The sequence below is a fragment of the Gorilla gorilla genome, chromosome 14 (genome assembly GCF_029281585.2).
Source record: "Gorilla gorilla gorilla isolate KB3781 chromosome 14, NHGRI_mGorGor1-v2.1_pri, whole genome shotgun sequence".
NCBI classification, from domain to species: domain Eukaryota; kingdom Metazoa; phylum Chordata; class Mammalia; order Primates; family Hominidae; genus Gorilla; species Gorilla gorilla.
Genome location: NC_073238.2, coordinates 43,739,433 through 43,766,915, shown reverse-complemented (window position 1 = coordinate 43,766,915; position 27,483 = coordinate 43,739,433). Strand labels below are relative to the sequence as shown.

Below are 27,483 nucleotides of genomic sequence, written 5' to 3'. Positions count from 1 at the left end.
AAGTGACTTTTAAGGTATCAGTTTAATTTTCCTAGGTGGTAAGTAACCCTACTTTAGGTCAAAGTTCATAAGCAGACTGGTAACTAAGATGCTCCCAAGTGACCGCTTTTTGATGAGCATGTATATTAAGCCATATATTTTCCTTCTCCTGGTCACATACCTCAAGCTATCTAGATAGCTGATGTCCACATGAGTAGGAAGAAGGCAATTTCAACAATTCAATTGTGAAATCCATTTCATGCATCTTGTAGAAATCCAAACATGCATGACAATAAAATATCTCACAGAGACAAGAGTTCTTGCCAACAGATTTCTAGTAATGAAATTAAAAGCATATCCTAATCCCTCTGCTAGCTCACAAGAGTAGGCAAATGTCAAAAGCAAAGAAAGGCTTTGTGTTGGAATTGCTATATAATTCTCATGCACACTCTATTTTCAGTTCCCTGGCTGTGAATTTTTCTCCTGTGAAGACTTGAACACACCCTCAGACTCTCTCTGGCTTTTTAAGTTTTCACTTCTATGTTTATTCATCTCTCTGTGATGCAAAGAAGTACAGAGAGAACAACTATACTGTGTGCTTTCTTCTCTGATGTGAAGAATGTAAATTACAAGAATGAGTGTTGTTTTGAAAAAACAGTGGTAAACTTTCAAAGTTAGCACTTGGCGAAGAAAAACATGCCTAACTAATCTAAATTCCCCAGCGGAACGTCTTAGGTTTCACAGGTACATTAAAATGCATTAAGAATATTCCAAAGATCTCTTGGCAGTTTTGATTTCAAGATGTTGGAGCAGAATCCTACTATTTCAGGAAAATGCAACAGTTACATTTGAGACTGCAGGAATACAGAATTATGTAAGGCACTGCAGAGTATGTGAGACCAAATGTTTCTGTGAACACCACTCACAATTCAGCACATTGGAACGAGTAAAGGGAGCCTCCTGTTCACCAACAAAGCGCACACGCATGCTAGGGGGACAGGCACAGAGGTGGCTGGCTCATGGCTTTCTCTCTGCCCTTGCAAAGGAGGAGGGGGAAGAAGAGAGAGGGAAGGCAAAGTACCGTCTTGTCCAGGCACTGAAGGCAGTTATAAGGCTTGCAGCAGCAATGGCCCATCCCGGCAGGCTGGCTGGCAAGGGGACCTCCTTCATTCAAGGTGTCAGCGGGCAACTCCTAAGCCGAGGTACCGGCACACACGAAAGGGGCGCGCCGCTGGGAGCTGTCACAACTTCCATGTGGTTCCCTTGGCTACCTTATTTCTCCTAAACTTCAGGAATCCAGGAGGCAGAGGAATGAGAGGAGGAGGAGAGCAGGGCAGCAGCGATCAGATCTTGCTGCTGCGGGAGGGAGGGCGGGCAGGAGCCAGGAAGGGAGGGGACAGGCAGGAGGGAGGGTCACTTTGCCACTGGAATCCTCAGGGTGAGGCAAATCAATAGTCGCATAACCACAGAGCATTTACCAATGCCGGCTCCCTAAAAGGACAGCCTGCTCTCCGCTGGGTGCGAGGCCGCTCCCAGCCCTCCCCTGGCGGGGATGCGCGTCCGCACCGCGCAGACACGCCTGGAGCGGACGCAGGAAGCACAAAAGGCGAGCCTGGGCTTCAGGGCACTGTCTGGGGACGCCCGAAAGGGCTGCCAGGGCTTGGCTCTGCTGCAATCCTAGCTCCTATTTTTCTGGGAAGTAAAAATATTTATAAACGTGATGTATATGGCCTCTCCTCCCATGAAACTCTTCTCAGAATATTTGTTGCTAATGGGAACCGCCAATTTCTCATTTTCTAATTTGCATGCCATGAACAATTTTTTTGCCTTATTTGATGAAATCTTCATATTTAAAATATAACTGTGAAGTCGTTTGCCTAGGCTGACATACACACACCATTCAACTGGCTTGAGTAAATAAAATTGGGGCTTGGGGCAGGTATCTCTCCTAGGCAAACTGGCATAAAAGCCTTGAAGGACTTGATCTTTCTAGTTTTTCACACAGTTAAAAATCAGAAAAGGAATCAGGGAGCAAATGTTTGTTTTTGTTTTCTCAAAAAAGACTTGGTATTTAAAAATATATTTGTGTAATCCTGAAAGTAAAAGCAGCAAATATTTACATGATTGATTTTATATGCCCTGATACCCCTCAGAGGAGAAATCTTGAAAATTTCTCATGTTTAGAAATACACAATTACAGTTTTGCCCACTAAATTGCCTAAGGCTGTAAACAGACAATAGTTGTTAAAACTAGATGATTTTACTAACTTAACTGAGATTTTCCAAGCGGATTTTAATTAAGTAGTATAGGCTCAGAGAAAGGCAAGTATTTAGTGATCAAATAGGAACAGACTGGAATGTTTGCCTTAAACTTGAAAGAATAAACGGAAACCTTTCTTTAAAGCTAACAGGTAAATTAGCATAATCCTTCAGGAAGGCGACTTGGCTGTACCTATCAAAATATTGAATGTACGCACACCTTGACCCAACATTTGCATGTCTATGCTATAATAATATTCACATAAATACACAAGCTTGTATGCATAAGGATCTTCAATTCAGCATCGTTGGTAACAGCATAAAAATGTGGAATATTTTAGATTTTCAATGCCTTTCTATTATACGGAAAGATGATATACATTGTTGACTGAGAAAGCAAAGTTTTATAAAAAAACAAAGCAAACGTACACATTTGCATATGTTTGGAATAAAGCTTTGGAAAGACTCACACATTCATGGAATAGCAGCCGACACTTAAGGAATGGAAAACAGGAGGGAGTGAATGTCCACTTTTTACCCTCTCATGAGCATGTTTTATTTTTACTGTTTTAAAACAAAGTGTGCCAGGGAAAAGGCAGGGACCCCCATCTGGGCTCTGTGATGTTGTGAGGTCCAGAGCTCCCTCCTGCTCACTTGGGCTAATGCTCCTTGGCAGTGAGCTTGGGCAGACCTCTCAGAGGGAAAGAAGCTCACAGTACCTTGAGCTCAAACCTGGGCTGAAAGCTGTTCCTAGGGCTTTTGAAATCTGTGAGAAAAACTTTATGTTGCAAAAAGCGGTGGCTTAGTATACCCCCACGCTCATAGCAGCATTATTCACAATAGCCAAAAGGTGGAAGCAACCAGAACATCCACCAACAGAGGAATGGATAAACAAAACGTGGTGTATGCATGCAGTGGAACATTAGTCAGCCTTAAAAAGGAAGGAAATTCTGACAGGTGCTACAAAACATGCCTAACTAATCTGACACGTGCTACAAAACAAGCCTAACTCATCTAAATTCGTCTTAGGATGAATGAAACTTGAGGATATCATGTTAAGTGAAATAAGCCAGTCACAAAAGGACAAATACTGTACGATTCCACTTATATGAAGTACCTAAAGTGGTCGAATTCACAGAGACAGAAAGTGGAATGGTGGTTGCCAAGGGCTGGGGACAGAGAGAAGTAGGGAATTGTTGAATGAATACAGAGTTTTAGTCTTAGAAGATGAAGAGTTCTGGATTCGCACTACAATGCGAATATACAGACTGTTCCCCACTTATGATGGTTCCATTTATGACTGTTCCACTTTACGATGGCGTAACACATTCAGAAAACTCCTTGACTTACAACGGGGCTAAAGCAGGATAAATCCCTCGTAAATTGAAAATACCGTTAAGTTGAAAGTGCATTGTCATAACCCTGTTGTAAGCTGAGGATCATGTGTACTTAACAATAAACTGTACACTCAAAAATAGTTAAGATGGCGAATCTTTTGTTATATTTTATCACAGTTTTTCTAAAAGAGAAGTGGTAGCTCGCATTTATCCTGAGGCAAACAGCTCCTGAGCTGCAGGTATGGATTAAATCAAGACAGAGCAAAGCCCTATTGTGGACAGAGCCAGGTGGGGTGGGAAGGCCTGCAAAGCTAACTAAGCTCCCTACATTGATTTAAAGAATGCTTTCTTCCAGCTCAGTCGTCTTCCTGCAGATAGTTCCCTTTAGGAAACAGTTTTATTCTAAATTAGAGTTTAGAGTGCTCTATACTAGAAAATTACTTCTTATTCTTAGGAGATGTATGATAGCCCTTGCTAACCAGTTGCTCACAGGAGATTAGCGTGAGACTGGAGGAACCACACAAAGAGAGGCGATTTTCAGCTTCTCTTCTTGGGCACAGAGGGCACTGAAGGGCACGGCACTTCCGTAGTCCAGTCCTTCCTATGTTGGTGAAATCGCACATGTACTATGATCTCAGTGCACATGACCCAGATTTTGAGAAATGTATTCATGTTGTAGAATTGTGCCTTGTTTTCTTTACATGTTATAAAAATTTCAAACATACTGAAAAGTAGAGCTAAATACCAAAGGTCTTCATATCCCTATTTCCAGGTTCAACCGTCATCAAGGTGTTGGCACACTTGTTTCATCTATCCTTTTTTACTTTTATTTTTTTACTTTTTCTTCATATACCCATCACCCCAATTCAGCAATTACCAAGACTGTTACCTTATTTTCACTTGTCCCTTGTCTTTCTTTTTTCTTTGTTAAAGTATTTCTTTTTTTTGTATGTTTGTTTGTTTGTTTGTTTGTTTGTTTGTTTGTTGAGACAGAGTCTCACTCTGTCACCCAGGCTGGAGTGCAGTGGTGCCATCTCAGCTTAATGCAAACTCCGCCTCCCAGGTTTAAGCAATTCTCCTGTCTCAGCCTCCCAAGTAGCTGGGATTACAGGTGCGTGCCATCACGCCCAGGTAATTCTTGTATTTTAGTAGAGATGGGGTTTCACCATGTTGGCCAGGCTGGTCTCAAACTCCTTACCTCAAGTGATCTGCCCACCTTGGCCTCCCAAAGTGCTGGGATTACAGGTGTGAGCCACTGCACCTGGTCTGTTAAAATATTTCTAGGTTAAAGTATTTTCTAAGCAAAACCCTACATGCTGCAGTATGCATTGCTAAAAATTATGAACATTTTGTTACCTAACCACAATGCCATTAAAACAATAAAAGTGACAATAATTCCTTGGTATCCAATACCTAGCTCATAAAAAAATTTTGCTGGTTTCTAAAAAAAAAATTTTCCTGGTTTCTTTGTTTGAATCAGGATCCAAACTAGGTCTATGTATTACATCAGGTTTTAAGTATCTTGGGTCTCCTATGAACAGCAATCCCCACCCCTCCTCTCCTTTTGCTGCCATGCCATTGACTTGTTCAGAAACTGGGTCAGCCGCCCTGTAGAATGTCCTACATGCTGGATTTGCCTCTTTGTTTCTTTGTAATGTCACTTCACCTGTTCCTGCATCCCTTTAAGTGAAATTTAGCTCTCAAATCTGGGTTAGATTCAAGTTCAGTTTTGGGGATAACATCTCAGAGGTGATGCTGTGTGCTTCATGTTTCATTCTGTCGGGAAGCACACCGTGTCTGGGTGTTCCAATTTTAGTGAGCTAGAGTGGATCAGGATGTGATAGTCTCATCTCCACTGTAAAGTTCCCCATCAACCTTTCATATAGTGGCTTCATTTGTTAATAATTATTACCTGAATCAATTATTTCACTGGGGACTGCAACGTAATGTTCTGATTATTTTTGTCTTTTTGCATTTATTAGATGGAATTTTTATATAAAAAAAGAATTTTTCTTCAACTGGGGTGACTTCTTTGATATACATTTTTAAATTGATACATATTTGTACATATTTATGGGGTATACATGTTATATTTTGATACATGCATACAACATGTAATAATCAAATCGGGGTAATTAGGATATCCATCACTGCAAACATTTATCATTTCTTTGTGTTGGGAACATTCTAAATCTTATCTTCTAGCTATTTTGAAATATACAATCAATTATTGTTGGCCAGGCATGGTGGCTCACACTTATGATCCCAGCACTTATGGAGGCCGAGGTGGGCAGATCACTTTGAGGTCAGGAGTTTGAGACCAGCCCAGCCAACATGGTGAAACCCCATCTCTACTAAAAAAAAAAAAAAATTAGCCAGGCATGGTGGCAGGCACCTGTAATCCCAGCTATTCAGGAGGCTGAGGTAGGAGAATCCCTTGAACCCTGGAGGCTGAGGTTGCAGTGAGCCAAGATCGTGTCACTGCATCGTAGCCTGGGTGACAAAGTGAGACTCCATCTCAGAAAAAAAAAAAAAAAAAATTACTGTTAACTACAGTCACCCTACCGTGCTATCCAACACTAGAACGTATTCTATCTAACTATATGTTTGTACAACTAGGGCAATTTTAATTTCCTGCAATGTAGTTTGTACAGGAAGGACAGGATAAATGCCCAATCATCTCTTACATGCCAATTTCCTGAATAAAGACTGTGGAAATGGTACCCAATGAGGTTGTTGTTGAGATTGTTGTTTGTTTCCTCTCACCTTTTAAAAACATCATTATAAATTATAAACTCATGTTTTTATTTTGACATACACAATACGTTTTAGTCCATTGCACTAATTACCGTTTTTTGATGCTCAGTGTATCCCCTTTTTGGCCTGCAGCCCTTCTTTTTGGTCCCTCTGTCCTTTTAGCACAACTCACTTGTCTACCTTCCTTGCTTCCTGACACAAGATATCCTAGGCTCATCTTATGTATTTCCTCCTCCAGCTGTGCAGTCATCTATCCTTGCTAGGAGCCCTAGTTCCTTCTAGCTGGCAATGACAATTAGGTACCACAAACGATGGGTGCTGTTTGTTGTCTTTTGAGAGCCACTTGAAGGGAGCGAGATTTCTTTTGAAGGAAGTGAGCCTTCCCATAGACAAAATGTCCTTTGAAGAAATCACTGAATAAATCAGCATGGGGCCTTGGGCTAGGCTGAGAAGGAAGCAACTCCTTCTCTTGGAGCTTTCAGAGGCTGGGGCCTAAATTCCAGGTAGAGGAAAAATACTCAGTGAAATTCATTTTGAGAGAGATAAACTGGTCCTGATAATATGGCAGCAAGCTAAGGGCCATATAGGGAGGTCCCCTCTGAATAAAAATTCTCCAGGGACACACCCAAATGCTTGGATACCTGAAAAAAGACTAAACTTGAAGGCAAATACAATGAAGGTTTAGACTGTTGTAATTTGGCATAAAAAGGAACCACGGGCTGGGCGTGGTGACTCACGCCTGTAATCCCAGCACTTTGGGAGGCCAAGGCAGGTATCGCCTGAGGTCAGGAGTTTGAGACCAGCCTGGTCAACAGGGTGAAACCCTGTCTCTATTAAAAATTGTAATCCTAGCTACCCAGGAGGCTGAGGCAGGAGAACTGCTTGAACCCAGGAGGCAGAGGTTGCAGTAAGCTGAGATCATGCCACTACACTTCAGCCCAGGCAACAGAGCAACAGAGCGAGACTCCGCCTCAAAAAAAAAAAAAAAAAAAAAAGAAAAGAAAAGAAATCATGACCTCACAGGCTTATGAAATTTGGGACATTTTGGCTCCCAATATTTAAAAAAGTTTGCGGTGATTTTTACTCCTGGCATATTTTCTTGCATTGAAGTAGCAACAAACATTTAGAAAAGTCATAGGAAAGCCTAATGGTGGGTCTCCTTGGAGAAAACTTTACGAACACTGTGTTTTGGAGCAATAACTAATGATAAGCATTACCTACCTGATCGACAACAGATGCCCGGCCCTGTGCTTAACGGCTTGTGCACTGTATCTCATGTAACTCTCACAAAACTCTGTGAGATAAGCACTATTATCATCTCCATTTTACAGATGAGTAAATGAGGCTCTGAGGTTGCACAGCCTGTCAGGTGTACATAAAGCCAGGAAGTGATTATGAGGGGTCATGAACTCGGGTCTAACTCTAAAGCTTATGTCTTAAGCCACTGCGCTTTACTAACTGCACTGTAATTTGGAAGCCTTCCATCTACAAGGCCTGTAGAACTTCAGGCTTGTGTTATAACCTGGATAAGGAATCTGGGCATAGGGAAATGTAAAAGGAAATTCAAACATATAAATGGAATTGCCCCACATTTTTCTATCTTAGAGCAAGAGCCTCTATGTCAATGCTTTATAAAAAGTACATTTACAAACAAATATACAAACAACCTAAAAACTGACATAGTAGAAACATGCAGGTCAATGTTAAAATGTTCAATTTTATTAGTTCTGTTTCTTTGTCTTCCTTGAACTTGGAATTCCTTTCCCTCCCCTGCCCTCCGTCATCCTAGTCAGGCTCAAGTTTCCTTGGCTTAAACTCTGCTCCCCAATACTCCTTAGCACCACCTCACCTCCTCCAGGGCTCTGCCCAACCCTCCAATTTGGAGTGAATTCCCTTTCTCTGTGATTTCATGCATTCCATATGCTCTTGCCCCAGGATTTCCTGCCTGATATCATAATAATTGTCTACCTTTGTCTTCCACAAAGTATCACAGCCTCCTTGCTGTGCCACACTCATGTTTACACCCAGGACACCTATGATCTGCTTTGAAGATAGGTCTCTATGAACATTTCCTAGGGCAATGCAGGATGGGACCTTGAAGGAGTCAAAGCCGAAGGTGGCTCTGTGGCAGAGGCATTTTGGTGTTCTATGCAGTTTGTGAACCTTGGTACCATTTGCAGGAGGTCAAAGAGTTAAACATTGTATCGCAGTCTCACTATTTATTTCAAGAGAAAACCATGAAAAATGATCATGAAAGAGTCTCTTACAAATTGTCAAGGCAACCATCTGTTTATTTGGGTTCCTCCATCCAGACCCCTCCTTTTTCCGTGCATCTAAAATATGAGCAGGATCTTTAGGGCTGGATCTTAGCAAAGGGGACTGCCAGGGCCAGGAAAATATGTGTAGCTTTTACCAAACACAATCCATCTAGATTTTAATGAGGTGGGAATGGGCTGCAAAGGAAAAATAGAAAACAGAAATCTTTAAACTGGGAATGATGGGTAGTTACGATCATCCACACACAGACAATAGATGCTCTGAAGCACCTTTGATGTAATAACCAGGATTTAGAAAATTAAGAGAGAAAAAAGAAGAGAAATGGCATATGTGTTTTTGCTCTGAGATATGTTCTCAGATACTTGTCAAAAGAGAACTAAAAAAATTTCACTTTTCTGTAATACCCAAATAGGAAGGTTGCTACTGATGTTAAGATAATCTTTTTCTTCCCTGTCTGTTAGTCTTTGACAGTACCCTGTTTTTCCCTTTTAAGTCAGTGACTAGGATGATTACAGGAGAGGCAGCCTCCTTAAGTTTCTGTATATTCGGAGGAGCTGACTACTCTCATAAGAGAAGTGAAATTCAAAATTATCTTTACTAGCTAGATAAATAGGTTGGACAATATTGGACAATTGATACGTAAAATCAGATAGAGGGATGGGAAGCAACTGGCAGAGACCCCAAGTGCATCTGTCTATTTGACATACGTTAGATAGAAAGGATGATCCCAGTGAACCATAAGCTGAATATCAGTCAACAAACAATGTGACTCTTGCTATAAAGAAAGAATGGAGGCTCGGTGCAGTGGCTCATACCTGTAATCTCAGCACTTTGGGAGGCCGAGGCAGGTGATCACTTGAGGTCAGGAGCTTGAAACCAGCCCGGCCAACATGGTGAAACCCTCTCTCTACTAAAAATACAAAAATTAGCCGGGCGTGGTGGCGGGGGCCTGAAATCCCAGCTACTTGGGAGGCTGAGGCAGGAGAATTGCTTGAACCCAAGAGGCAGAGGTTGCACTGAGCTGAGATCGCACCACTGCACTCCGGCCTGGGTGACAGAGTGAGACTCTGTCTCGAAAAAAAGAAAAAAAAAAAAGAAAGAAAAGAAAGAAAGAAAGGAAGAAAGAAAAAAGAGCGGTTTCAACATAGATATCAGGATAGATTTCACTTTGATTTTCAGCTGGGTGATTTTGGGTAGGTTACTTAACTCTCTCAGAGCCTCAGTTTTCTTCTCTATAAGATGGAGATAAAACTATCTACTATATAAGGTTTCTGGAATGGTTTTCTAATTTGATTAAATTTGAAGATGCTAATGACTCTATTTCCAGTAGAAAAGAGAGCACTGATAGTCCACAGCTGAACTGTTTATGGGAAGATGCAAAATATCAGCATTGGATACTGATCAGCCACTTAAAAGAAGCAAGGCTGCTTCTGTACATGACAGTTTCAATTTTTTTTTTAATTAATGAACATAATGATGTTGGCTGGTTGCTCCTAATGTCACTAGACACAGTAGGGCAAGAAAAGGATGATCTCAGGGATTCAAATTCCCAGCTCAAGTGTTGCGTAAATAACCTAAGAACCTCTACATGTGTCCTGAAGAAGACCCTTATCCTTTTAACTGCAGGGCTGACATTGCTGAAACTCAAACACAAAATTTCATTCTGCCACTGGCTGAATGACAACACAAGTTGAACCCCAGCAACAGTAGCTATTGTCTACTGTTAAAGTGAAAGCACTGCTTTGGAAAGAATGGGAGCCCGTGAACTGGGATGGAGACATGTGGGAAGGCCCTGATGAAACTGAGGACATGGATTCTGCTGAGTGTTCTTTGCCAGTGGAAGAGGTCTCCTCAGCCCTGGCAGAACTGGTCTCCCCACCTCCAATGGAAGTGGCCACCCTAACCCCAGAGGAAATGGCCTTCGCACCTTCAGTGGTATCAGTGGTATCAACCTCTCCGCCTCCAGTCTTTCCACTTCTGTTCTGAGGGGATTAACCCCACACTACTTGAGGAAACTGTAATGGTCTCCCCTGAGGCAGGTGCTGTGCAAGACTACGTTGACTCTCCCCAGGATCCACCCTGCCACTCCTCTTTGCTTCTGGACCTGTAATGAGACTCAAGTCCCAGCAGGTGCCTAAAGATGAGGTACAATGTATGACCCATGAGGAGGGTTATGACATTCCAAAGGAACTACTGGATTTTTCTAATTTACACAGGCAGAATTCCAAGCAACATGTGTAAAGATGGACACTAAGTGTATGGAATAATGATGGAAGAAAGATAAAGTTAGGTCAGGCTGAATTTACTGATCTGGGCTCACTAAGCAGAGATTCTGATTTAATGTTGCAGCTTGAGGAGTCCAAAAGGGCTCTAACAGTTTGGCTGGCTGAAACACAGACCAAAAGGTAGCCATAGTGAGTGAACTGAACATGCTGGCCATGTCTTGGTTTAATGTAGAGAAAGGGATTCAAAAGCTGAGAGAGAATGGCATGGCAGAGTGGATTTGTCACTTGAGACCTACCCACCCACACGGGGAGGGTCTAGAACGCGGACATTTCACCACAACTGTGAGAAATAAATTTGTGAAGGGAGCTCCAACATCTTAGAAGAACTCTGTGATCCTTCTTCTCTGTAAGTCAGACCTCACAGTAACTGGACTGGGAAACCTAAATGCAGCGGGGGTATCTGAACCCTAGGGAAGCGGGGCCAGGTGGAGGCACTCGACTGCTAAAGGCAAGATAGGTATGGTTACTGTCATAGACAGCAGAGTCCAAACAGCAATCTGAATAGTCTAACTTATGCAGAACTACGGAAGTTGGCTAGCTGATCATGATATTCCTAGAAGTGAAATAGATAGGAAGCCAATAAATTCTTACTTGATCTGTATAAGCAGAAAAGTTCTGGGTCAAGTGAACAAAGTCTACCTTAACCATAGAGAGTCATGGCCACTCAATTAATTCCCAGACTTGGGCCAGTTTACAGACTCAGAACCCTTTGAATGAAGGGGAAGCTGGATATCCTTGAGGAAATCCCTTCCTCAAGGACCCCAATACACTACTGAAAATTTCTACTGAAAAATGTAATCTTTTTTCCAGCCTCTAGGGGACCTATTGCCTTTTACCGAGGTAATTGTTCATTGGGAGAAAAGAAATAATCATATTTTTCAAGGACTATTGGGCACTGGCTCTAAACTGACACTAATTCCCGAGACCCCAAACATTGCTGTGGTTTACCAGTTAGAGCAGGGGCTTATGGAGGTCAGGTGATCAACAGAGTTTTAGCTCAGGTCAGGAAATGTAGGCAAGACAAAAGAGTACCAAAAAATCAAGATACAAATCCCTTGTTCCAGTTACCCCCCAACTCCACTAAAAAGTCTGGACTTTGTTCCAAGACAAAAGGCACCAAATTAGGAATCTTAAGAAGCAAACCAATACTGCAAAAATAAATCGAAAAAACTGAATAAACAGATACAGAGTTATTACAAAGAGCTAGAAAATAAGATCCAACACACCTCAACTGTTGAAATTTTTTCCAGGAAAACAGCCATGAAGCAAGAACATTCAAAATGAGTTAAATGTACTAAAACTGGCATTTGGGATATGAAAAAAGATCTTGAATAAAAAATACAAAATGAATAATATAAATGGACAAAGAATAAAAATATAATAAAGAGTTGATTAATTTAGGAAAGCAATGAAAGAAAATGACAAAGTTACCTCAAAAATGAAGATTAAATTACAAGGTGCCCAGAGTAAGATAAACTAACATGAAAATTTACTAAGTGGCATTTTAAAAGGTAGGAAAACAACCAAGAACATAAAAATGAGAAAAATAAAAGAATATCAAAGGTCACAGGGAAAACAGAGAAAATGGAAAACAGACAAAGAAGGATTAATACATAATTAGACTATCTGAAAAGAAAAAATAAACCAATACTGATATAGTTTGGATTTCACCCTCTCTAAATCTCCTGTTGCAATGTGGTCCCCAATGTTGAAGGTGGGGCCTGGTGAAAGGTGTATGGGTCATGGGGAAGAATCTCTCATAAATGGCTTGAAGCCCTCCCCATGCTAAGGAGTTTGCATGAGAGCTGGTCATTTAATGAGCCTGCACCTCACTCTTCTCTCTCTTGCCCCCTTTCTCTCCATGTGATGCACTGGCTCCCCCTTCACCTTCCACCATGATTATAAGCTTCCTGAGGTCCTCCCCCAAAGCCAAACAGATGCAGGTGCCATGCTTGTACAACCTGCAGAACTGTGAGCCATAAACCTCTAAATTATAAATTATCCAGCCTCAGGTATTCCTTTACAGCATTGCAAAATGGACCAATACAAATGCTTAAAACTATAATATAAGAAAACTTTTCAGATAATTGAAACGTACTATTGAAAGGGCCCACTGGGTACTTGGGAAAGTTAACCCAGAGATAGCAACTCTAAGACTTATTAAACCTGTTAGAATTCAGAGACTGAAAACAAAACAAAACAAAACAAAACAAAACCTCTAGGCAAAAAGGTCACTTAATTATAAGTGCAAAAATATTCGATATTCAGAGCAAGACAACAAATAGAGCAGTATTTTAAAAACAAACAGACAAAAAGCTCAATGAAAGAAAATATAGATCTTCATTTTATATAAAGTTAAGTTGTCCAAGTATCAAGGCTACTGACAAAGTGTGAAACACACGAAACCTTAGGGAATCTTGAAACTGTGAGTTTTTTCTTGAGGCATTGGATAGTGTATGAGCTTTCTTCACCTGATAGGTGACTGGAAATTTTTCAGCAAAAGGACTGATATTAGCATATATAAATATATGCTATATATAATATGTGCTATATATATGCTATATATATATGTGCTATATATATGCTATATATATAATTATAGATCTAAGACAAAAAGTCAAATTGAAGGTTGAAGACTAATGTACAAATGCTATATGTCTTGACAAATAGAAATAATGCAATTAAAAACTGGCTAAGGGATGGAAGACAGAATAAAGAGAGTAAAATAAGTTCATTGGTTGTTGCAGAGGCAACAGGTGGGAGTTGAAGATACAATTAAAAACTGGTGGCCAGGCATGGTGGCTCACACCTGTAATTACAGCACTTTGGGAGGCCAAGGCAGGTGGATCACCTGAGGTCAAGAGTTCAAGACCGGCCTGGCCAACATGGTGACACCCTGTCCATACTAAAGATACAAAAAAAAAAAAAAAATTAGTGGAGTGTGGCGGTGAGTGCCTGTAATCCCAGCTACTCGGGAGGCTGAGGCAGGAGAATCACTTGATGGGAGGCAGAGGTTGCAGTAAGCTGAGATCGTGCCACTCCAGCCTGGGTGACAAGAGTGAAACTCCATCTTAAAATAAAATAAAATCTGGCCAGCTAGGTGCTCAAAGGTTAACTAAGAAAACGGGACAATGGACATTCAAAAAGGTGCAAATATAAAGATAACCACTAGAACAACAACAACAAACTTCTTAAATTTCATTTTTCATAATTGAAGAGTAAAGCAGATAAAAGAAACACAAGAAATATGCATAATATATATAATTATAAAACATTATGTAGACTCAGACCAAACATATCAGCTATATCAATAAATCTAATGGACTAAAATCACCATTGGAAAGAAACACATTTTCTGTTCAGCTCACAATTTAAAAGACTCAACTATATACAACATCCAAGATATATAAAACAAAGTGATTAAGAAGGCAAATTATAAATGGATAGATAAAGAAATTCCAGGAAAATGGAAACAACAAGAAAGCAGAGGTAGCAATCTGATATCCAACGAATAAGGATTCAAGACTAAAAATGTTAAACACAACAAAAATTAGCACCTTTTAATGCTGAAAGCCAAAATCATGATGAAGATGTAACACTTATAAATATTTATGCTCCAAAAAACACAGTAGCCAACTTTATGAAGGAGTTTTTCTACTCTTGATTCAAAATGGATAAAGTGGATTAAGAAACCCTCAACATAATCCATTATGTAAATCTTATAACTATATATTGAACTTTATGCTTTGATAATAGTGACTATACCTGTTTTTCAAATGCCTTGAAACCATTTATCAAAATTGATCACAAAGAAAATACTAGTAAGTTCCATGAGTTAGAAATATTACAAACAACACACTGAACACAATGCAAAAAGGAAAAAAAGAAATTATTAACCAAAACTAAAAACAAAAAGATCTTCCACCTGAAAAATTCAGGAAACCTCCTATTAAACAACTCTTGAGTGAAAGGGAAAATACAAACTGAAATTAAAGAAGTTCTAAAAAACAAAACCAAACCAAAAAAACCCCCCAAACCCAAACATATGGGACACATTTAAAGCATGTATCAGAGGAAAATTTATAGAATGAAACACTTTCATAAGTAAAAAATAAAGAAGTAAATAAATGACTTAAATACCTAGTTAAAAAACTAGAATACAACAAAATAAACCAAAAGGAAGCAGTTAGAAGGAAATAATAAAGATAAAAGCAGAAATTAATAAAGTAAAGAATAGAAAACCAGTAGACTTACTTGAAAAACATTAACAAAATAGCAACTGCTAACCAACCTGAACAGGGAAAAAGAACACAAATAACAAAATAATAAATGACAAGGGAAAATAGAAAATAATTAACAACCGTAAGATATATTTGAAATTCTATATTAAATAAAGACATAGGTTCCCAAAATTGAGCCCATCAGAGAAAGTTTAAATAGAGCAAATTTCCCATAATATACAAAAACAATTATTAAACAACTATTGCATACAAAAAACATCAGGCCCAAATATTTTCACTAGTCTTCTACCAAACCTTCAAAGATGAGATAGTTCCAGTGTTCTATAAATTGCCCTTGAGCTTTAAAAATGCAGAAGGCAAAATAATGTTCCCCTTCCCCTAAAAGATGCCCAAGTCTGAATCCCCAGAACCTATGTTATGTTGTACAGCAAAGAGGAATTAAGACTGTAGATAAAATTAAGGTTCTGATTAGCTGATTAGCTGAATTTACCTAGGGAGATTATCCTGGATTATCAAAGAGGGCCCCAGGTAATTGTAACAGTCCTTAAATATGGAAGAGGGAAGGAAAGAATCAGTGTCAGAGACATGTAATATGAGAAAAACTCAACCATTGCTGGCTTTGAAGATGGAATTGGGCCATGAATCCAGGAATATGGGTAGCCTGTGAAGCTGGTAAAGACGAGAAAGTGGATTTTGCCCCAGAGCCTCCAGAAATGAATGCAACCTGCCAATACATGACATGATCATAGCTCAGCATAACCTTGAACTCCTGGGCTCAAGCAATCCTCCTGCCTCAGCCTCTGGAGTAGCCAGAACTACAGTCACAAGCCACCATGCCAGGCTAATTTTTAAAAATTTTTTGAAGAGACGGGGTCTTGCTGTGTTGCTCAGGCTGGTCTCGAACTCCTATGCTCAAGCAATCCTCCTGTCTCAGCCTCCCAAAGCTCTGGGAATTACAGGTATGAGTCACTGCACTTGTCCTTCCTTATTCTTTTAATAATTAAGTATGACCTAATTTTGATACCTAAACCTGATGAAACTCTACAAAAAGAGTAGAAAAAAGGAAAACTGGAGACCAATGTCACTCATGAATACAGATGCAAAGGACTATATAATAGCAAACACAATCTAACACCACAGAATGGAAATAATACACTGTGACCAACTGGGATTTAAGCCAGTAATTTAAGGTTGGTTCCATATTAGAAAACCAATACTGATAGATCTAAGGGGAAAATATTATTATCTCCATAGATGCTGACAAAGTCTTCCACAAAAATTTGATATCCATTCCAGTTAACAGCACTCAAGAAAATAGGAAATGAAGTGTTTTCTTAACTTGATAAAACACCTTAACCTGATAAAAATCCTTAGTTCTAAAGCCACTATTTTAGTGAATGTGTAAACAATAGAAGAATATACATTCAAATCAGGAACAAAGCAAGGATTCCTACTGTCTGCCACCACTATTCATATCACACTAGCAGTATTAGCCAATGTAATTAGAAAAGAGAAATTAATTAGAGGCATAAAATTTGGTAAAAAAGTAAAACAGTCTCTATTTTTACATAATATGATAATGTAACTAGAAAGCCCTACAAAATCAACAGTCATTGATAAAACTGACTCAAATAGTACAATAATTCAATAAGGTAGCAAAATATAAAAGTAACAAAAATCAATAGCCTTCATATGCACAAACATGAACTATTTAGAGAACGCAATGGAAGAGAAAGTCCAATTTAGAAAAGCAGCAAAGAATATTAAATACACAGGAAGAAGCTCATCAAAAATATGCAAAACATGTCTCTGAGGAAAACTTTAAATGAGTCTGAAAAGACACAAAAGTAGACTTAGACAAATGAATGGAAATCATTTCCTGTTCTTGGAAGGATGACTCAGCATCACAAATAAAGATGTCAGTTCTCACTAGGTTAAGTAAGTTTAATGTAATCTCTGTGAAAACACCAACAAATCTGTGTTTTATGGAGTTAGACATATTGATACTAAAGTTCATTTGGCAAAAGCAACACGCGTGCAAGAATATCCAGAAAAATTAAGGAACATTTATGCAGGGGGTCTAGATCTATCAGACATTAAAACATACCACAAGGCCTCTATAATTAAAACAATGTGGTACTGGCTTATGTGTATACCATAGACTGGTGGAATAGAACAGAAAGCTCAGAAATAGACCTAAGGACATATGGAAATTTATTATAAGATAAAGCTGGCATCTTAAATCACTGAGACAAAGATAAACATTTTAATAAGTAGTGCTGGGTAGCCATTTGAATAAAGATAAAATTAGGTCTACATTACACCTTGTGCCCCGGAACAAACTCCAAATAGATAAGGGATCTAAATTTCAAAATAAAACCACACAAATACCAAAAAGAAAACAAAAACCCCCAAAACCATGAGTGAATTTCTCTTTTAACAATAGTGTGGGGTTGGGCGCAGTGGCTCAAGCCTGTGAGCGTGAGCCAGCACTTTGGGAGGCCAATGCAGGTAGATCACCTGAGGTCAGGAGTTCAACACCAGCTGGGCCAACATGGCGAAACCCCATCTCTACTAAAATTACAAAAATTAGCCGGGTGTGGTGGCATGTGCCTGTAACCCCAGCTACTCTGGAGGCTGAGGCACAAGAATTGCTTGAACCCGGGAGGCAGAGGCTGCAGTGAGCCGAGATCGCACCACTGCACTCCAGCCTGGGCAACAGGGTGAGACTCTGTCTCAAAACAAACAAACAAACAAAACCAATAGTGTGGGAACGACTTTATAACTATGACTAAAAAACTATGCAATAAAAAACTAATAAATGTGACTATATAATTTTTTATAAGTTTGGATGATGAAAATTACCATAGACATAGTCAAAAAATAACTGACAAACTAGGAGAAAATGTTTGCACCATGTGTCACAGATAAAGGGGTAATATCTGTAATATATAAAAAACTCTTTCAAAATGACAAAACCAAGGATCAAAAACCCAACAGAAAAATTAACAACTTAGAAGAAATATAAAATGGCCCTTAAACATATAAAAATTGTTCTAAGTTTCATATAACTAGAAAAATGCAAACTAAAACAACATTGAGATACCATTTCTCACCTACTTGGCTGCAATTAAAAACTACAGCCTGGGCGCGGTGGCTCACGCCTGTAATCCCAGCACTTTGGGAGGCCGAGGCGGGCGGATCACCTGAGGTCAGGAGTTCAAGACCAGCCTGGCCAACATGGTGAAATCCCATCTCTACTAAAAATACAAAAAAATTAGTCGGTCATGGTGGCGGGCACCTGTAATCCCAGCTACTTGGGAGGCTGAGGCATGAGAATCGCTTGAACCCAGGAGGCAGAGGTTGCAGTGAGCTGAGACGGTGCCATTGCACTCCAGCTTGGGCAACAAGAATGAAACTGTCTCAAAAAAAAAAAAAAAAAGTACAACAGCATATTCGATGGGCAAGGGTTCGAGGAAACAGTCACTCTTAAACGTTGCTGGTGTGAATGCAATCTGATTCAAGTTTTTTGTAGGCGAATTTGGCAAAATCTAATAAAACTATACATGTACTTTCTTTTTAATCTAGAAATTGTACATCTAGGATTTTACCCTGAAGATATATCTTTAACAATACACAAGGTCATTCATTATAGCATTTGTAATTGCAAAATATTAAAATCCAACCTAAATGCCCTTTCCTAGGAGAATGGTCCAACAACTTATGGTATAGTCACTCAATGGAGTACTATGGTTGTCAAAAAAAAAAAAAAAAAAGAGGAATGAAGAAAATGTCCATGAACTTATCTGGCATAATTTCCAGAGTATATTGTAAAGCGAAGAAGGCAGGATGCAAAATAATATTCACACTATAGTATCCTATCTTTTGTGTAAGAAAGAGCATAAGGAAATAAACATGAATCTGCTCCTTTGGATAGGGGTGATAGACCAGCTAATCCCACCACTACAGGGGGTTGATGCGAATGAAACAGAAACAACAGGAGAACCAATGTGTCACATACTCATCAAACTAATCATTAAAATCAACCCAGATGTATGGGGAATCCAAAAGGGAATACAATGAATCTAACTTGTTTTTTTAAAACAGATGAATTATATTAACGACATTAAAGCAAATGGGGAAGAAAAAAATTAACCTAAGTAACTTTGGAAAACAGTATCTTAACTATATAGCATATAGGGCTAAAGATAATAATAACTATATACAAATGGGTGAACAATTTGGTTTTTTGTTTTGTTTTGAGACAGTCTCACTCTGTCCCCCAGACTGGAGTGCAGTGGCGCAATCTCAACTCACTGCAACCTCTGCCTCTTGGGTTCAAGCGATTCTCCTGCCTCAGCCTCCCGAGTAGCTGAGATTACAGGTGCCACCACACCTGGCTAATTTTTGTATTTTTAGTAGAGACAGGGTTTCACCATGTTGGCCAGGCTGGTCTCGAACTTCTGACCTCAAGTGATCCACCCGCCTCGGGCTCTCAAAGTGCTGGGATTACAGGCGTGAGCCACCATGCCCAGCTATAAGTGGATGAACAATTGAAACTACTTTGTGCTTAGTTTAGGACAGAGCAAAAGAGTAAGTATGTTGTGTGTAATAACAGCCATGTTTTTCATTGTTGGAGAAAGAAGAGTTTCTCACTGCTGAGGAACTGCGTTAAAAATAAGCAAATTGGACACACTAGAATAAACCTTGTGGTGTTGGATTGGAATTCAAGGTCTCAGTATGAACTCATGTTTTTAGTATATATACAAGTAGACAGATACACATGTGTAGAAACTTGCTAAATGACATAGATTTGCATTGCACACAAATGAGAAAAGAATGGGCTATTCAATAAATGAGGCTAGGACAATGGTTATCTATATGAAAAAAAAAGTCATGATTTACCTCACCCCATAACAAAAACTATTTCCAGTTATATTAAAAACTTAAACATGGGCTGGGTGTGGTGGCTCACGCCTGTAATTCCAGCATTTTGGATGGTCAAGGAGGGAGGATCACCCAAGCTCAGGGGTTCAAGACCAGCCTGGAGAACACAGCAAGACCTCATCTCTACTACAAATAAAAAACATTTAGCTGAGCATGGTGGCCTGTGCCCATAGTCCCAGCTACTCAGGAGGCTGGGGTGGGAGGATCGCTTGAGCCCAGGAGATGGAGGCCGCAGTGAGCTATGATTGCACCATGGCACTCCAGCCTGTGCAACTCAGCAAGACCCTGCGTCAAAATAATTTTTTTTAAAACCTGAAATTAAACATGTTAAAACATTTAAAAAGATTATAACAAAATATCATTATGCCCTTTTTAGGGAGGGTTTTTTTTTAATCAAGACACAAAAAAAGCACAAGCAATAAAGAAAAATAATGATACATTATATACCCGTTAAAATTAGAAGTTTAGTTTAGAAAAGACACTAAAAATGAAGTGATAAGTCACAAACTGGAAGAAAATGATTGTAATATGTATAATCCACAAATAAACTAGTATCCAGAATATGTAAAAACTATTTCTAATTGGTAAGATAAATATAACACGATAGAAAAAAGAACAAAGGATATGAAAAAGCAATTCTCAGAAGGCAAATAATCCATAAACATATAAAAACATAATTCTTAAATAATAATTAGTGACATGCAAATAAAAGCCACAATATGACACCGATTCAAACCAACAGATTGGCAAAAGTTAGGGTCTGATGATATCTCAGTTGGCTAGTACGTGGAGTAAACGGTACATTCATACATAGCTGGTAGAAGTATAAATTAGTACAATCAGGGCCCGGCGTGGTGGCTTATGCCTGTAATCCCAGCACTTTGGGAGGCTGAGGCAGGTGAATCACTTGGGGTCAGGAATTCAAGACCAGCCTGGCCAACATGGTGAAACCCCATCTCTACTGAAAAAACAAAAAGTTAGCTGGGTGTGGTGGCGGGTGCCTGTTATCCCAGCTACTCAGGAGGCTGAGGCAGGAGAATCCCTTGAACCTGGGAGGCAGAGGCTGCAGTGAGCCAAGATCGCGCCATTGCACTCCAGCCTGGGCAACAAGAGCGAAACTCCATCTCAAAATAAATAAATAAGTAAATAAATAAATAAATAAATAAATAAATAAATAAATAAAATCACTCTGGAGAATAATGTGGTAATATAAGAAAATGGAAGATATATGCACACTTTGAATCAGTAATTCCACATCTAAATATATACTTTAGAGAGAAACTTTTGCACAGGTGCACAACTTGACATGTTTAAAAATGTTCAGCTCATTTTTAATAGTGAAAACCCAAACAATCTAAATGTCTTTTACTTATTATTTTTGAGATGCAGTCTCGCTCTGTTGCCCAGGCTGAAGTGCCATGGCACGACCTCAGCTCACTGCAACCCCTGCCTCTGGTGTTCAAGCAATTCTCCTGCCTCAGCCTCTAGAGTAGCTGGGATTACAGGCGCCCACCACCACGCCTGGCTAATTTTTTGTATTTTTAGTAGACACAGGGTTTCACCATGTTGGCCAGGCTGGTCTCAAACTCCTGACCTCAAGTGATCACCCGCTTCGGCCTCCCAAAGTGCTGGGATTACAGGCATGAGCCACTGTGCCCGGCCTAAATGTCTTTCAATTAAATACTGGATCCTTAAATTATGGCATATTGATACAGTGAAACATACAGCAGAGAAAACGGATGAATCAGATCTAAATGTATCAACCGAGAAACATTTCAAAGATATAAGTTTGTATGTAGGATGATGCTTACAGTATGATATTTATATAGAGTAAAAATAGGCAAACACCTATACTTTTTTATGTTACCAATATTTATCTGGTAAAAATACAAAAACATTCTTGGGAATGCAGCAGGTGGCCTTCAAGATGGCCCCAGTGATTCCCATCTTCTGATATTACACCTGTTGTGGTCCTGTCCCACACCATATGAGGTTTGGTCTGTGTCACCAGTAGTATATAGCAGAGGTGATGGTATGTCACTTCCAAGTTAGATTAAAAGACTTGTAGCTTCCATCCTAAGCATCTCATTCTCATTCTCCCTCTGATCTGTTGCTGGGGGTACAGTGGGGGTGAGGGAAGCCCTAGGGAAAGCCCCTGTGGTGAGGAATTGAAGCCTCCAGTTCACAGCCAGCAAGGATCTGAGGTCTGCCAACAGGTAAGTGAACTTGGAGGAGAATTCTCCAGCCCCAGTCCAGCTTTGATGTGACTGCAGCTTCTGACAACAGCCTGACCTTGTCAGCAATCCTGAGCCAGAACCGCCAGCTTCTACTGGCTAAGTCTCTCCCAGATACCTGACCCTCAGTGGGGTAATAAGTGTTTGTTGTTCTCAGCTGCTCAGCTGGTGGTAATTTGTTATGCAACAATAGATAACTAAGACAGGGTAGGTTTCTTCTTGTAAGTGATGGTCACAGGATCATGGAGAGGTGCACAGCAGGCTATGCCTCTATCTGAAATATGTTATTTTAAAAATAAAATATCTAAAGCAAATATGGCAAGATGTTAAGGCTTATTAAACATAGTTAAGGCCAGGCGCGGTGACTCACGCCTGTAATCCCAGCACTGTGGGAGGCTGAGGCAGGCGGATCACGTGAGGTCAGGAGTTTGAGACCAGCCTGGCCAACATGGTGAAACCCCATCTCTACTAAAAATACAAAAATTAGTCAGGCATGGTGGCAGGCGCCTGTAACCCCAGCTACTCTAGAAGCTGAGGCAGGAGAGTCGCTTAAACCCGGGAGGCGGAGGTTGCAGTGAGCCGAGATCACGCCGCTGCACTCCAACCTGGGCGACAGAGCGAGACTCAGTCTCAAAAAAAAAAAAAAAGGTAGTTAATTAGCCCATGGTCGTCATAATATAATTCTTTATAATTTTGTGCCTGCTTGGAATATCTCACACACAGATCAGAGCTTCGCAAGTGTTGCATCTCGCTGGTAGCAAGACATTCCCCACTGCCATGGCAAACGTGCAGTGGGCGACTCTGCTCTCTCACTACCAAACATGCCAAGTCTTTTTGGAAAGGGTTCTTACGTCATTTACACTGAATTAAAATATAGAACTTCAGAAGCTGACTTTTATTGAGTGGGCTGTGCTATGTAATTTGGATTTCCGTTACAATAAATGAAAAACTGTACTGGACTTCATCTTTTTATTTAAAAATTGTGATGCTTATAAACTTTCTAAAAACAATCATATTTGGATAGTAAAGAAGTCAAAAACAGGTTGTCAATATGATTGAAAGTTGAAAAATGCTGTTTAGTTTCTGGTAAATGATTTAATTAAGAAGCAAATCAAAATTCTCAAGCCATAGCTATTTAACATGATTATAAGTGCTGATTATTCAAATTTGAAATTCATTAGTCGCAAATTCTCCAAGGACATTAAGTTACTCCTCAGTGTCAAGAAGAACAGGTGATTCTACTCTTTCATTGAATTGCTGGATTATTTTCTTTTCCAGGGCATAGGAAAGCAGCAGATTTACTGGTCAGTATTTAAAGAAAGATCAGGCATACTTTAGCTCTACAATCAATACAGGAAAGGCGAACAATAAGAAAGTCTTCTTGAGGCTTACTAACTATGCCTAAAATTAAATAAAAAGAACTTGTCATCGCTGCACGTCTCCAGTGTCCTCTCTTTTACAGTGATGTGAGGATCCCAGGAGAATGACTTTCAGGCACAGCAGAAGGAAACCCAGCTTTCCTTTTCTTTAGCTTAGCTTATTAAGTTAGCTCAGACTACTACTTAGAGCCTAACTTCTTTCTGGCAACTAAACAACACTTCTATCTCATTTATTTTATCATGAGGCCGAGCTCTCTAGGGTAACGGATAAAGCACATCTTTACCCTTTATGCCTCTTCATTGTTTATACTTCGTGTTTAAGCTCTAGAGGTAGTTCAGGAACGCTGAAGTGAAGGGGTGTGAGTACAAGACTGAATTTACAAGGTAGGTGACCTCGGTTTGAGGAAAATAAGCCACAAATCCACCTGTGGCTCTAAGAGCAATGTTAAAATTGTATCTGTGGAGAGGCATGAGGTTAGGGAGGAGACGGGGGACAAATACTGGTCTTGAATCTCAAGTCAAGGAGCTTGCCCTTTATCTTATTGACCCTGTGAGGCTGGCAAGCTGCATCAAGTCATTTTCCTGCCTCAGCCTCTCGAGTAGCTGGGATTACAGGCACCCGCCACCATGCCCTGCTAACTTTTTGTTTTCGCTTTTTCGAGACAAGGTCTCACTCTATTACTCACACTGGAGTGCGGTGGCGCAATCACAGATCACTGCAGCCTCGACCTCTCCAGGCTCAGGTGATCCTCCCACCTCAGCCTCCCGAGTAGCTGGGACTACAGGCACGCACCACCACACTCGGCTAATTTTTATACTTTTTAATTTTTTTGTAGAGATGGAGTTACCATGCAGGCTAGGCTGGTTGCTGAAAGATTTTTAATAGGGGAGGGACATGGTCAGATCGGTGTTTTAGGCAGTTCTTTCTCTGAAGCAACCAACACTTGAAACCACTGTAGTAGATGGATGTAGTAAATAAGAGTATAGATGGAGTGTCCTGGAAGGATAAATATATATATAGGTATACAAAGATGGGAAAAATATGAGGAAGAGTAAGGAAGGCAGGAGAAACCAGATAGATAGGTAGGGAGATAGATAGATTGAAAGAATAAGGAATTGGCTTACATAATTGTAGAGGCTGAGAAGTTCCAAGATCTGAAGTCAGCAAGCTGAAGACCCAAGAGCACTGATGATCTAGCTCCAGGCTGAAACTGGTATACTGAAGACTCAGCAAAAACCGACGTTTCAATATGAGCCAGTAGGCAGGAAAAACAAAATCAACGTCCCACTTCACAGGCAGTCAGGTAGAAGCAGTTCTCTCTTCCTTAGCCTTTTTGTTCTCTTAGGACCTTCGACTAATTGGACGAGGGCCACTCACATTTGGGAGGGCAATCAGCTTTACTCAGTCCACCAAATCCTATGTTCATCTCAACTGGATACACCCTCATAGACACAACCAGAATAATGTTTGACCAAATGTCTGGGCACCCATGGCCTAATCAAAATGTGCAAAATTTGCTATCACAGAGTATTCCCAGTTTCCTAGTTTAGGTGATTGTGGTGCCAAAATACAAAGAATAGCGCAGATGCAGGGTGGACAGGGGCCTGGAGAGGGAAGTGACACAAGATTGGAGCAGGAAGGAATCAGGAGGGTAAGAGCTGCTGAAGAAACACACAAGAGGAGTGGTAATGGAACAGGGACCCAAAAGTAGTGGCCAGGAGTTCTTATCAAGGCACAAGTCTGTGTGCACAGGGGCCAGGGGCAAAGGGAAGATACTATATACTTAATTTGAATTGGAGGATAGGGCTATTTATCCCTTAAGACAAGTGAGAAGCAAGTGAGATGGGCTGAGGACATGCATCTAACTCCCCTCCTTCCCTCCTGAAGTTCAGTCTTAAGTACTGGGGCCGGCGCAGTGGCTCACGCCTGTAATCCCAGCACCTTGGGAGGCCGAAGCAGGCGGATCACGAGGTCAGGAGATTGAGACCATCCTGGGCAACATGGTGAAACCTCGTCTCTACTAAAAATACAAAAATTAGCTGGGCGTGGTGGCATGTGCCTGTAATCCCAGCTACTCTGGAGGCTGAAGCAGGAGAATTGCTTGAACCTGGGAGGCGGAGGTTGCAGTGAGGTGAGATCGTGACAGAGCGAGACTCCGTCTGAAAAAATACATACATACATAAATAAAAAGATCTTAAGTATGTATTGGAAGGAAATACAGGGAAGTGAAAAAACAGTACTGCAGACCAACCTCATGGAGAACTGGACTATTATGAGGAGACAAAATAGCTCTGGCAACTTAATAATATGAATGATTCAAGCAGGGGCCCTGCTGAGTTCATCCTCCTCCAGCAACAGGTGTTCCTTGCTTCCCACCCCTGCAACTCCGCCATCGGCATGATTCAGCTTCTTCCTGTATCTTCTGTTTGTTTTTCTGTGGCTGCTGCCCACTATTATCTCTGTAGTCTTTTATCTCTCGTGTTTTATGCTTACCATGAATTTTACTGCCTCTTGGCTTTCGCTTACTGCTTTCTCTTTCTCAGCTTCTGGCTCTACTACCATCTGCTGACACTCTACATCTGAAAAACCAAGTCCCTAAGAGAGAGGCTCTGCTTGGTTCAAGCAGGCACTCTCCAGGACAGAGCATGCTATTTGGTAGAGTTCTTGTGTTAACTGCTGGTCCAATTTGTAGAGCCTAAGGTGGTGGGGTCTGGGGACTAAGCACAGTGAAGTCATCAAAGGGCACTCAAGGATCACAGATGACTCTCCTATATAGATAGTTGTAGACAGAGAGTTGAAAGGAGTAACAAGTCTGTACACAGACTTCATATCCAGAAATGCACAGAACTAATATGAAAAAAGTATGAATATGTATATATACATCCATATATATTATGTATATAAGTGTCTGTACACACACACACAACTCAAGTATTGAGTAAATGAGGTAATACCATTTCTTGTCCTTGATTCAATGACCCTATATTCCAAAGCTGCCAATTGTCTCCAAATTAATATACAAATCCGGTGCAATTAAAATTTAAATCCCAATGAGCTTTTCTTTCAAATTTGACAGGTTGTTTTCACACTTCAACTGGAGGAGAAAATGTAAGAGAATATTTATGAAAATGTTTCAAAAATAACAATGGCGAGGAGCAAATACTTGACATAGATAATTTTGTTATAAACCATAGTGGATAAAACTATGGGGTTCTGGCACAGATATAAACAAGGGGATCCATGGAACAAAAAAAAAAAGCCAGAAACAGAACCGTTCATATTTTGGAACTTAATGCTATAATAAGGTGGCATTTCAAATCCATGGGGGATGCTGGAGTATTCAATCAGTGGTGTTGAGACAGCAGCCTACTTATATGGGGAAAAAAAACCCTCTATCTCAAGTCATGCACCAAAATACATTTCATATGGAGCCAAAATGTAAACAGAAAAACGAAAACTTTTGCTGTATCAGAGGCAAATACCTAAGAATATCATAATCTTTGGGAGGACCTAAGTATGAATCAAACCCATAAGACATAAAGGGAACAGTCACAGATTTCACTATATAAAAGTAAAATCTTATGTATGTTAAAAGACAGCATAATCAAAGTAAAAAATCTATAAAGAAAATATTTGTGGCCGGGCATGGTGGCTCACAGCTGTAATCCCAGCACTTTGGGAGGCCTAGGTGGGTGCATCACCCGAGGCTGGTGGAACACCTGAGGCCAGGAGTTTGAGACCAGCCTGGCCGACACGGTGAGACCCTGTCTCTACTAAAAATGTAAAA

The 27,483-nt window shown here is 40.2% G+C and overlaps 1 protein-coding gene across 10 annotated transcripts in view; it reads right to left on the bottom strand.

Moving 5' to 3' along the window:
• The window catches only part of MTUS2 (microtubule associated scaffold protein 2), a 694,372-nt gene that overhangs the window by 76,384 nt on the left and 590,505 nt on the right, over positions 1 to 27,483 (bottom strand). Inside the window, exon 1 of one of the 10 annotated variants that reach the window (XM_031001405.3) lies at positions 1,061 to 1,358. The exons of the other annotated variants lie outside the window; for them this stretch is intronic. Coding sequence (XP_030857265.1) covers positions 1,061 to 1,114 — 54 coding nt within the window. The 5' untranslated portion in view covers positions 1,115 to 1,358. Of the gene's footprint in view, positions 1 to 1,060; positions 1,359 to 27,483 lie in introns of those variants that run through there. 10 annotated transcript variants of the gene reach the window in all.